General features: G+C 36.1%; 1 protein-coding gene across 17 annotated transcripts in view; it reads left to right on the top strand.

The window, feature by feature from the left end:
* Synj1 (synaptojanin 1) overlaps positions 1–10,503 on the top strand; it is an 85,724-nt gene extending 75,221 nt beyond the window's left edge. For 10 of the 17 annotated variants that reach the window (XM_090348723.1, XM_090348702.1, XM_090348710.1 and 7 more), the window contains 2 exons: positions 95–312; positions 7,565–10,503. In XM_090348723.1, the coding sequence (XP_090204849.1) occupies positions 95–312; positions 7,565–8,353 (1,007 nt within the window). In that variant the 3' untranslated portion in view covers positions 8,354–10,503. Of the gene's footprint in view, positions 1–94; positions 313–4,324; positions 4,352–7,564 lie in introns of those variants that run through there. The other 7 variants (XM_090348772.1, XM_090348757.1, XM_090348765.1 and 4 more) reach the window with 3 other exon arrangements.
* The last annotated feature ends 1,963 nt before the right edge of the window (positions 10,504–12,466 follow it).

The raw sequence follows: 12,466 nt of genomic DNA, 5'->3' as shown, positions 1-12,466 counted from the left end.
TCCTAGAATGTCCTCAAACATTTCACTGAAGGAAAAAACAAACCATGATTTTCTCAGGCACAGCTAACATGTGACTCTTGCTGGTGTTATCTAGGTTCAGCTGTTCTTCCAGAACCACTGAGGCCGCAGGCTGCTTCTCCTCTGCAGCCTTCTCTGCCTCCACCTACTCAAAAGTTGCAGGAGCCTCTCATTCCCATGGCAGCACCTATGCCTCAATCTGGCCCCCAGCCAAATTTGGAAACCCCACCACAGCCCCCACCTCGGAGTAGGTCCTCCCATAGTTTGCCTTCAGAATCTTCACCACAGCAACAAGTAAGTCTTAACTTTAACACTTGGCACTTAGCATTTACATGAAGTAAATAATGACCTTAAATTTTTTTTGTTTTTGCCATTTGGTATTACTAGCATCTTGAGATATGACTTCACTAAACTAATGTTATTTGATATCTCAAATGAGTATATAATAAAGGAATGCTTTGGCTATTAGGAGGACTTTAGGCATTTATTTTTTACATGTTGCTTATATGAAAGTTCTCTGGGGGCCAGGAGTTTGGCCTAGTGGTAGAGTGCTTGCCTAGCATGCATGAAGACCTGGGTTCGATTCCTTGGTACCACATACTTAGTGGTGCTGAGGCTCAAGTGGTAGAGCTCTAGCCTTGAGCAAAAGAAGCTTAATGATAGTGCACAGGCCCTGAGCTTAAGCCCAGGACTGGCAAAAAAAAAAAAAAAAGTTCTCTGATCCTAGATCAGAATTCTTTCTAGCATTTCCAAATCGCTTCTTACATTAATGTGTTTGCATAATTGACTGTGGTTTGCATAATTGACTGTAGATGATTAGTAAATAAATGAATAACACTAGTTTTCTTAATGCTTACAATACTAAATGATTTTGGAGAAAGTCAGATCAGATCAGTCTTGGTTTGTTCAAATACTGGCAAGGTGGTTAATTTTCATGAACAGGGAATAATTCTTCAGTTGTTGCAAGGAGGAGTTCTTGTCTATTGACCTGTTACTGCGGTCCATGAGGTATCTCAGATAGACACAGTCATTACATCATTAGAAATAATGCAGGTTTATAGCAGTAGGCTTGTTCATCAAAGTAAAAACTACAAGATATCAAATCATCACATTAGTGTCTGGCAGAAAATAATGCCATTGCCTGAGCTGTTCCTATTACATCATGGAGACTCTTGTTCTCATATTAGAAACATTTGTGAATGTAAATACATGTGTATGTACACATATGTTTTATACAGAGATAATTGAGTAAATTAAATTGTATTATTTGGATGTTATTTAGTTTTGTTAATATACATGTAAGTAAAGTTGGTATAATGAAGTTTAATAACTACATTTTGTTACCTTGCTATGTTTAAAGTCTTTAACTAGACAGTTTCATCAAGGCCAAAGAAATGTGTGTTTTAAAACTCTGCTTTTAAAGTTAGAAAAGAATTTTTTTGTTCAGTTCAGAAAAGTGAGAATGCTGAAGATAATCATGGTAGAAATTCTTCAAAAAAATAAATGTCTGCCAAAATACAGAAATACTGCATATTGGAAATGTCCCTTAAGTATGATCATAAGTAGTAGTTTGCATTTGTTTTTATAATTTGTGGGTATCACTAGCTAGTTGACAGAAGCTAAGTTTCTTACATTTTTACACAAAAATAAATGCTAAAGTAAATAAGAATACTGTTAACAGTTGACACTCATTTGGATATTGGTCACATTTGTAAGAAGTGAAAAAAACTATATTTAGAAAAAAATTAAGCTGATTAACACAAGAAGTATTTCTTTGTGTTTTTAGTTCAGAACATTGAAGGTGCTGAAGGTAATAAGGATTAAAAAAAACCTCAAAGAATAATTACCCATTACTGTTTTCCCTCTGATGTTCACTAGTTAGCATGAATATTTTTTCTATTTTTAAATGTGTTCTATTAATATTTTTAAAATGTAATTAGAGAGCAAAATAACTTTGAAACTAGCCACTGTCAGTTACTGTTTCAGGACAGTGCACCTTCCTTCTTTGTACTTTGTAATGTTTTATGTGTCTCTATACCAATCTGGAAGCCAAAACATTGCTGTACAGAAAGCCTTCAGAAAGTGCAAGCTGTCCAGAAAGATTGCCCTTCTTAGTAAAAAGCATCTTAGGACAATCCGTACTGCAGAAGGGACATATCAATAACTGCCAAACATCATTTTTCCTTGTTCCAATTGCAGTTTTTTTATTGAAATGAGGATAGTAATTGGTGACTGGCAGTACTGCCTTGTGTGGCCTGGTAGATATGTTCCTGAATCTTCTTGTAATCAGTTCACCAAAAATGACTGAGGTGAAATAACTACAAGAATAAAGCTGTATTATGTTATAAATACATAAACATAGCCCAGCTTTGCTCTATTAATGTTTTTTTGCTGTTGGTGGTGGTGGTCTTGGGGCATGAACTATGGGCTTGGGCGCTGTCCCTGAGCTCTTCTGCTCAAGGCTAGTGGTCTACCACTTGGAGCCATAGCGCCACTTCACCTATTAATGTTCTTTTGCTCTTAATCTATGTAGAAAAAAAAAACTTTTAATGATTATATAATGAGTTTTATATGCCTACAGAGCATAAACATGCTTTACTTACTAGTCTCACTTCCAGGTCATCTAATTGTGAGCTAATATCCCAAAATAAGAAAATCCAACAGAAATGACAGAGTCATAGCGCAACTATCCATTTAAAGGAGATTTACAGCTGCTTTGCACAGATTAGAGCTGATTTATAAGACTCCAAAATCATCAGAATAATTAAGAGTATCTTAAAGAATCTCATGCTAAGAGAAATATAGCTCCATAGTGGAGCAGAAAGCTCTGTGCTCTGCTTTACACATTGTTATTATTGTGTTGTTGTTAAAGAGACTCAGTCTTGTGTCTAGTAGGTAATTACATCCTTGTATGTAAGGATGGCATCTTTCCAAATTGTCACAGTTGGTTTTGCTATCTGAAAATAAGATATACACTGAGTGCTGGGGGCTCATGAGGCTGAGATCTGAGGATTGCAGTTTGAAGCCATTCCAGGATGGAAAGTCCGTGAGACTTTTTATCTCTGCATAACCAGCAAAAAGCTGTGGCTGTGTTTTGAGGGGAAAAAAAAATCAGGATGCCAAGCGCTATAGTCCTAGCTATTCAAGAGACTGAGCTCGAAAAGACTCATCTCCAATTAACCACCAGAAAATGAGAAATGGCATCGTGGCTTTAAGTGATAGACCATTAACTTTGAGTAAAAGGGCTCTGGGACAATGCCCAGGCCCTGAATTCAAACCCCAGGACCAGCACAAAAAGAAAAAGAAAATATATGCTTTAGATATTGGAAGATTTTCCAATAAGTTCCTTGAAAGTGCTAGATATTTAAAATTCTATTCAATAGAAAGGTTATTTTATTTTAAACATTAAAAGTAAGATAACTTCTTAATTTTTTGCCTTTCAACTAATAATTGTGATATGAATTAATGAAAATATTCTTCAGAAATTTTGGATAACTACATAAGTATGAATCATGACCATTTTGTTGAAGTAAATATTAATTTCAGTGGTGTGCAACTTCTGCAAAGTAATGGTACTTTGTACATTTCCTCTATTATTGATACCCAGGGGTTATCCCAAGGCTATCTTATGTTCTTGGGCTGCCATTCAAATGACCTAAACAATAAAAAGTTAATTCTCACAGTTCTGACGGCTTCAAGTCTGAGATCAGGATGCTGCTATGGTAGCTTATTGTTAGCCACACACTTCCATGGCCTTCCTCAGTGGATGTGCTTAGAAAGGGCTAGGAAGAGTGAGCAAACACATGTGCAGCCTCGCCGCTGTCTGTTCTCATGAGGTCACTGATCCTCATGACTTGTTCTAACTCTTAATTCTTTCCCAGAGCATCTCCCTCTGGGTTTTAATATATGATGTTTTTGTGGGGCTAGAGCATGGAAGAAGTGAATGTTCAGTTCATAACAGGCTGCTTACACTAGTTTAGAGCTCTGAAAATTTTTTTGGAATGACAAAATTCTGAACTGTATAAAAATTGATCTGAGACAGACTTAAAGTTTGGATCTTCATTCAATAGAATTAAAAGGATTCAGCATTGTCTGAGCATGGTATTTCCTGCAAATCTTCATTCAATAGAATTAAAAGGATTCAGCGTTGTCTGAGCATGGTATTTCCTGCAAATATTGCTGTTCCCAGATTTTATATGTAACATAGAACTAAGAGTATTTTGATGATTGAATTGTTAGGGCTGCTCGTTGGTCTCAAATTATCTTCCTAACTCTTTCTTTTGATTCTGTGTTCCCTTTCTCAAAGCAGGAGCAACCATCAGGGTAACAGGTATTCGACTATTTATCAATATTACATGTGCTTTTCATCTGTCTTCTTAGCACATTAGATGTATGAATCATTCACTTCATACATCTAAAGTTTCACTCATTTTTAAAACCACTTGTTCATATTAATTAAATTCTATTACCATACCATAAAACCTGCTTTTTCTTTTTCTTAGTATTTGGATTTTTAGAAACCATTTTAGTTGTTTTTCCTAATGCTTTACCTCTTTTTTTTTTGCTTCATTTTTTTAAAATAAAAGTTTAACAAAACTAAAAGGTGTAACCTCCAGAAGGAAAGCTTTGGAAATATAAAAGCTTATTAGGCAAAAAAAATTTATTCTTTGTTTTAACAATACTATAATATAAACTCAAAATTCAGTATTTTTTAGCTTTCATTTGAGAAGTATTATTTTCAAAAAGTTCTTTTTCAGAAAGGAAGAATTATGACTTAGAAAGATAAAATTATAACAAGATTAAAGATTCTTCCAACACCTTTCTCTATAAAATACCAATTTGAATAGCATCTCAAATCCTGTTAGATTATAAATTAAATGGATGGTGGTAATTTCAAGTACAGTTGGAAAAGGCTATCCCACTTCTATTTAATTTAATATACAATTCTAAGCTGTGCAACAACTAAAATTTTCTTCTCCCATAAAATCTATGTTGTGGATCTATATCCCATCAGAGAATTTGATCTTAGAACTAATAAAAATTTTTCATTTTTGTTAATATTAATCATAAACAATTAATAGATTATTGTCAACATAGGTTGGTGTAATTTTATGGCTAAAATAAAACTTCCCTCTAAGCGCATTTCCATGTAGTAGTCTACTTACCATAATATGTTTATAGTAGTGTAGAATCTCATGACCTTTTTCTTTTTTTTTTTTTTTTTTTTTTTTTTTGCCAGTCCTGGGTTTGGGCTCAGGGCCTGAGCACTGTCCTTGGACTTTCTCAAGGCTAGAGCTCTACCACTTGAGCCTCAGCACCACTTCCGGCTTTTTTCTATATATGTGGTACCGAGGAATCGAACCCGGGTCTTCATGCATGCTAGGCAAGCACTTTAACCACTAGGCCAAACTCCCGGCTCTCATGACCTTTTTCTTTCTTATAAATTGTTAATGCTGTTTGAAAACAAATGCTTTGAAGACAAATATACTGTTTATTCAGTTACAAACTATGTCCTTTGAATAAACCAGATACCTGAAATTCATTCACATGATTATCCATACCATTTTCTATGTATCATTAAATTTTATAGGAACTACTGCTGTATTTTCTGGTATGTTTAATGAGAGTCTAGTTATTTTTCTATATCAATTATCTAAATTTACTTTGGGTAATGATCTGTTTTGTTGCATTGTAGGTCTTGAGCTGAAATTCTCCTTTCCCTATCTTTTCCAACATGGACGTTTTCTTTCTTTGAAGCTGGCATAGCTGAATTATATAGGGCTTTAAAAAAAAAATTAAGCTGGGTGCTGGTGGCTCACGCCTGTAATTCTTGCTACTCAGAAGGCTGAGATCTGAAGGTCATGATTTAAAGCCAGCCCAGACAGAAAAGTCCATGAGGCTCTTATCCCCAGTTAACTACCAGAAAACAGAAAGTGGTCCACCAGCCCTGAGCTGAAGCACACAGGGACAGTTTAAGTCCTATGACTGACACAAAGAAAAAGAAGAATAAAGAGCTCATTTGCTCCTAAGGCCAGCAACATTGTCCATTTCTACTCAGGAGGCCCTGTGGCTGGCTGGTCTTCATCCTAACAGCTTTATGGACTAAGCAGAGTTTTCATGGCCCTAGAGTCATTCTGAACCCTTTCTTGCTGGAATCAGATTATAGACAAAACCATTTGAGGAACAGCTTCATTTGGATCTTAGAAATAGTGCATCAATGGCCAGGAGTTTAGCCTAGTGGTAGAGTGCTTGCTTAGCATGCACAAAGACCCAGGTTCGATTCCTCGGTACCACATACATAGAAAAATCGGGAAGTGGTGAAGTGGCTCAAGTGGCAGAGTGCTAACCTTGAGAAAAGCCCAAGGACAGTGCTCAGACCCTGAGTTCAAGCCCCGCAGCTAGCAAAAAAAAAAAAAAAAAGTACATCAAATGGAAAGCAAAATCCCCTGTCCTCACTCTCTACCTCTTGAAACAATCATTGTATTTTGATTAGAATAGTATACCTCTTTCGTTTGGCAAGATGAGAAAGATTAAGAAAAGTTATAAAATTATTCAACATTTATTCTGCAAAGGAGAACTTAAATTATAAGGTAAAGAATCTGAAAATTTGGGGGCCGGGAGTTTGGCCTAATGGTAGAGTGCTTGCCTAGCATGCATGAATACCCGGGTTCCATTCCTCGGTACCACATACATAGAAAAAAGCCGGAAGTGGTGCTGAGGCTCAAGTGGTAGAGCTCTAGCCTTGAGAAAGTCCAAGAACAGTGTTCAGTCCCTGAGCTCAAGCCCAGGACTGACAACAACAACAAAAAAAATCTGGGGGCCAGGAGTTTGGCCTAGTGGTAGAGTGCTTGCCTAGCATTGCCAAAGACTCGGGTTCGATTCCTTGGTACCACATACATAGAAAAAAGCCGGAAATGGAGCTGAGGCTCAAGTGGTAGAGCTCTAATCTTGAGAAAATCCAAGGACAGTGCTCAGGCCCTGAGCTCAAGCCCATGACTGGCAAAAAAAAAAATCTGTAAATTTTCCAAGTAGAAAAGTTATTGTCTGTAGCTTATGGATATATAAATATATTGATAAAATTAACATCCATAAATGTTTATTTTGTAATAATGTAAATGATAATATGCCTTAAAGAACAATCATAGAACATTACCATCTTCATAGATTGGTGTTGGAAGTTTATTACACAGATTTAGCATGAGATCTGAATATGAGTTTCTTAAGTTCCTGTTAAAATTTAAGAGAAGCAGGCATGAATAAATTTGTTATTTTGTATAATTCTGTTCCTTACTATTTTAAAACACACATATGAAATAAATTACGCTCTATTTCTTTGGGATTAAAAAAAAAACCTGGATTTAATAAAAATGATTTTAAGGGGTTTTTAAAGAATAAAATTTTATTTTATCCTACAAGTTACAAGATAGTACTTTTTAGTTTCCAAATTTGCATAGTTTCCCCAGAAAAGACAGAAAGACTGAGACAGGAGGAAGAGAGGATATTAATAATATAAATTGATGACTCACTGTTCTTAACTCTTTTTCAGATAAAAACAAATGGAATCTCTGGTGTCAGACAAGAGCCACTATTCAAGAATGACCCATTTGAAGATCTGTCATTTAATCTGCTTGCTGTATCACAGACTCAGCTACCTGTTCAGACATCACCTGTTCTAACCCCAGATCCAGATAGGTTAATTCCGTTGCCTTCTGCAACACAAAGCATTGTGAATACTTTGAGTTCTGTAAGTTGCATGCCAACCATGCCTCCAATTCCAGCCAGGAGTAAATCACAGGAAAGTATACAGAATGCTTCAAATCCATTTATTGCTAGCTTGACCAGCACAAACCCTTTTACTGATAGGACTACTCCTGGAAACCCATTTAGAGCCCAGTCTCAAGAGTCAGAGACAACCTCTTGGTTCTCCAAAGAAGAGCCTAATACTAATAGTCCTTTTCCTTCACTAATGCCTCTTGGTCAAAATGTAAGCAGGCCTTCATGTTCCCATGATCGTTTTAAGGACAGTTTTGATCACCAGGGCCAGTCTGCAGTGCAAGCAGGCAACCCAAAAGGCTGGGTAACCTTTGAAGACGACGACGACTTTAGTGTGAAAAGGAAGGTAAAGTCAACTTGCTCCGGTTTCCTGAGTGATCTACCAGATCCATTTGATGATGACTGGAACAAAGATACAAGTGTGTCTTTCTGTGTGTTGCCAGCCAGGAGACCACCTCCACCACCTGTCCCTCTGCTCCCACCTCGCACCAGCCCTCCAGCAGATCCTGTCACAGCCTTGACATCTAAGGCATCTCCTACAATAGACTTTACAGAAAGATAACGTTATATGGCAGAGAGGAGGTTTTTTGATCCCTTTATTTTTTAGCTTGAGCAAATTAAGAGCCAGATGAAGTGGGCATTAGATATTCATTATGTGCAATAAGAAATTGTAAAGTGCACTGATATCTTCATAAAATACCACTATTTTATGTGTACAAAGTTGGAATATGTGTATATTAGAAATAAGGAAAGATGCTTCTCATTATATTATCTAGAGTTATGGTATGTTTCTCGTCAGATGAATGGAGACAGGAGTAGCCATAAAAGTGCTTTTAAAACTACTCTAGAAGAAGCCCTTTTCAGAAATTCCTTTTCAGTCTTTGAAAAAAATCACACAAAGCCCTCATGTCTCTAGCTGACATTATTGTCAGCCCTTTTTTTTTTTTCAGCCCTTTAATGGTAATAACAATTGGTATTCATAATTATTTACCAAAGAGATGCCACAGTTATAATGAAAGTTTTCAAAGCATTGCTTTAACAAAAAGATATATGTATATATGTATACAAAAGTACTCATATTTACATATTTATAAAATATTCTAAAGATCAAATTTTACCTAAAACTTTTTTAAAAAAAGTCCTTTTACTATCTCATCACCAAAAAGATGGCTATCAGTGATTTGGACATTTGACTAATTTTATTTTCCAAGCTATAATAATCTAACTATGAAACCATAGTGTTCTACTGTTCAAACCCCGGCCTTTCTCAGATACTACTTCTGAACACTTTTCTACTTCAGCACCTCTACATGCTTTTCTCTAGGAGGAGGTTCTTGCAGCTGGCAGCACATGTTGGTTTTCTCTATCATTTGGACAGATACTGTAGCCCTCTCCAAACAGTAGTATGACCTCATGGAGGTCATGGAATCCAATGACAAACCGTAGTTCTAATCGTACTCGGAGTGCACTGAGGTTTATGTTGCCCACACTTTTCTTTTTGCTGCTTCTTCTCTGGAACTTAGCTGGTAGCAGGGAAAGCAGCCATCCTGAGTGCTTTGAGTCAGGAACACACCCTTTTGTATGTTCTCTCCCACTAAAGAGGCCACTTGACACATCTATGATGCTGCTTTAAGTTTTTAGAGGCTATACCTCAACTTAGCTATGGATTTTATCTCCTGCACTGCCAGTATGCGACTGATCTTGCTTTTATTAAGACGTACAATGAATTTTTACAGAATGTAGTATTTTGATATCATCAAGTAAACCAATCAGAAAGCTCCTTAAACAGTAGTTGTCATTCTAAGTTAAAATCATCTCTGCCCATTAATATTTAATTACATTCCTTTTATATAAAAAGAGTTATGTATATCCACCTAAATTCCTATATCCACATTTAGCCTTTAAAGTTGTATATTAGGGCAATATAAAAATGTATATTTAAAAAAGTCCATGGCTAAGATCATTGAAGTATAAAAGCACAGAAAACTGCATTGTATTACCAACCTAAAGCAGATCTATTAAGAAAAAGCTCTTTTCTAAATGCTTAGATGTTATCAAAATACTATATTTATAGATGTAATTCTGTCCGCAGCCAGGAATTGCTGTTAGAAATAACTTGTTTATATTGTGCTCTTTGGGGTTCTAATCATTTCAGCTGTAGTATGTTTTAAATAGCAGTATTACTATAAGCAATGTGCTTCAAAATGTGAATTAACGTGTTGAAACTGTGGCTTTAACATCTTATGTGATTAGTGTATTTTCTTTCCATTAGCAAAAACATTGTTAGTTAACTTCAATAGTACAAGTTACAGTCCTGTGAGCAATGTCTCTTATTGGATATTAAAACTATTATCTAAAATATGCATAGCAGCAGCTCAAGCTTTGTCAGGAGAATTATATTTGGCAAGTTGCTAAAAATGCACAGTTATGAAAGTTAGAGGTATGCTGCCATTAACTAGCCATTATTCTGTGTATTATTAAATACTAGTTCTATTTAAAGCAGAACAGAAATTAGACACTAAGGATCTGAGTTTTTGTTCTCTATAGTAGATTGCTGTTTATATGTATGTAAGAATTTTATTGCTTCTGTGGCATACAATATTTATAACTGTATACTTTATAGACATACAGTATTAAAGTTGGTGGTATACAGACATTCTGTACATATCCTGTGAAATGTGCTGTCATATGAAATAAATATATCTGTCTTTATGATATTGACCACTTTGCTTAAAAGAGTAGGATTTTTCATATCCATTTTTCTTATACTTTACAAGCACAAACTACATTTGAGAAAAATAGGTTAGCTCTTGTTTCCAAATCAGGTGGTCTTAATGTAATTATTTTCTTTGTTGTTGTTTTGTTTTGTTTTTTGCCAGTCCTGGGCTTGAGCTCAGGGACTGAGCACTGTCCTTGGACTTTCTCAAGGCCAGAGCTCTACCACTTGAGCCTCAGCACCACTTTTTTCTCGTATGTGGTATCAAGGAATCAAACCTGAGTCTTCGTGCATGCTAGGCAAGCACTCTACCACTAGGCCAGACTCTCCGTCCCTAATGTAATTATTTTCATCTTTTATTCTCCTTACTCAAGAGAAAGAAGACATCTCTGGAAATTACTAATTGCCATTCAGAAACTCCTGCTTTTATTTTATAAGACAGTCCTTCCCTCATTCAGTCTTGTTGGCTTGAAAATAATAGATGAGGCTTAAACGAGGTTTTTCTGACCCACAGCCAAAGAAAAACCCAGGGGTAGAGGCAGAAGGGTATTAAAACATTGCTAGCCAGACAAAAAGAGGCTGGCTAAAAAGACCCAAATAAAGAAACTAAGGTTAGTAGTGTATTATCTTTTTTGTTTTTGTCCTGTATGATTGATATTCAAGACAAAAACATTGACCCTTAAACAGTTGAATTATGTTCATTCATCTTTGATAAAGTAATATAGAATATTAGGTTTTTAAAAAGCATATATACTTTTTGTTGTTTTGTTTTTGTTTTGCCAATCCTAGGGCTTGGACTCAGGACCTGATCACTGTCCTTGGGCATTCCTCAAGGCTGGCATTCTACCACTTGAACCCCAGCACCACTTCTTGTTTTTGCTGTGTATGTGGTACTGAGGAATCTAACCCTGGTCTTCATGCATGCTAGGCAAGCACTCTTATCACTAGGCCATGCTCCCGGACCTAAAAGAGTCTATAGTTCCCGCTACTCATGAAACTGAGGTCTTCTTCCATCTTCACCTTTGCAAATTATTAATCTGTTTTCCATTTCTATAATTTTTCATGTCAGGAATGTCATGTGTATGGATTTATGTGGTTTATAATCTTTTGAACTTGACATTTTTCAGTTTCTCAACTAGTAGACATCTAGGTTGTACATGCCAGCCATCTATTTTTTTATTGCCAAGTATTATTCTGTGGTATGAACATACTACAATTAGTTTAACCATTCACTATGTTACAACAGGACGACCCCTGGGCTGTTAATAGTTTGAGGCTATTGCAAATAAATCTACTGTAGACTGTTTTCATTTCTCCAGAATAAATACCCATGAATATAATTGCTTGGTTATGTAGTGGTGGCATGCTTCAAATCTTATAGAACTACCAACTTTGATAGAACTGCCATTTTATATTCCTGTGAGCAATGTGTAAGTGATCTTTTCCCACATAGGTGTTCTCATTTAATTTCGCCCTATTATGCGTGTATTTCTTTGTGATTTTACTCGGTATCTCCCTGGTGGCTAATGATTTTGAACATCTTTTCAAGTGATTATTGGCCTTCTTGTATCCATTCTCAATGAAAGATCTGCTTTTTTTGTTTCTTTTCTGGTTGGTTGGGGTTTAGGGGGGGTTGGTTTTGTTCGTTTTTGTTAACTGTTGAGTTTTGAAGATTCTCTATATACTCTAGATAATATTCTTTGGGGAGTACCGGGTTTGCAACTGTTTCTCCAGTCTATCCCTATTCATTCTTTGCATAGGGTCAACAGCCACAAGCTGAGTTCTGGAAGCTATGTAAGAGTGATTGGCGTATGATAACCAAATTCACAAGAAACTGATATATTCAAATAAGTCATATCAAGAATGAGCAAATACAGAGGCCGGGAGTTTGGTCTAGTGGTTAAAGTGCTTTGCCTAGCATGCATGAAGACCCGGGTTTGATTCCTCGGTACCACATAC

The sequence above is a fragment of the Megascapheus bottae genome, chromosome 1 (genome assembly GCF_031878675.1).
Source record: "Megascapheus bottae isolate mThoBot1 chromosome 1, mThoBot2.hap1, whole genome shotgun sequence".
In the NCBI taxonomy this organism is placed as follows: Eukaryota; Metazoa; Chordata; class Mammalia; order Rodentia; family Geomyidae; genus Megascapheus; species Megascapheus bottae.
Note: the sequence above shows the minus strand (reverse complement) of the source record. Positions and strands in the feature narration are given on the sequence as shown.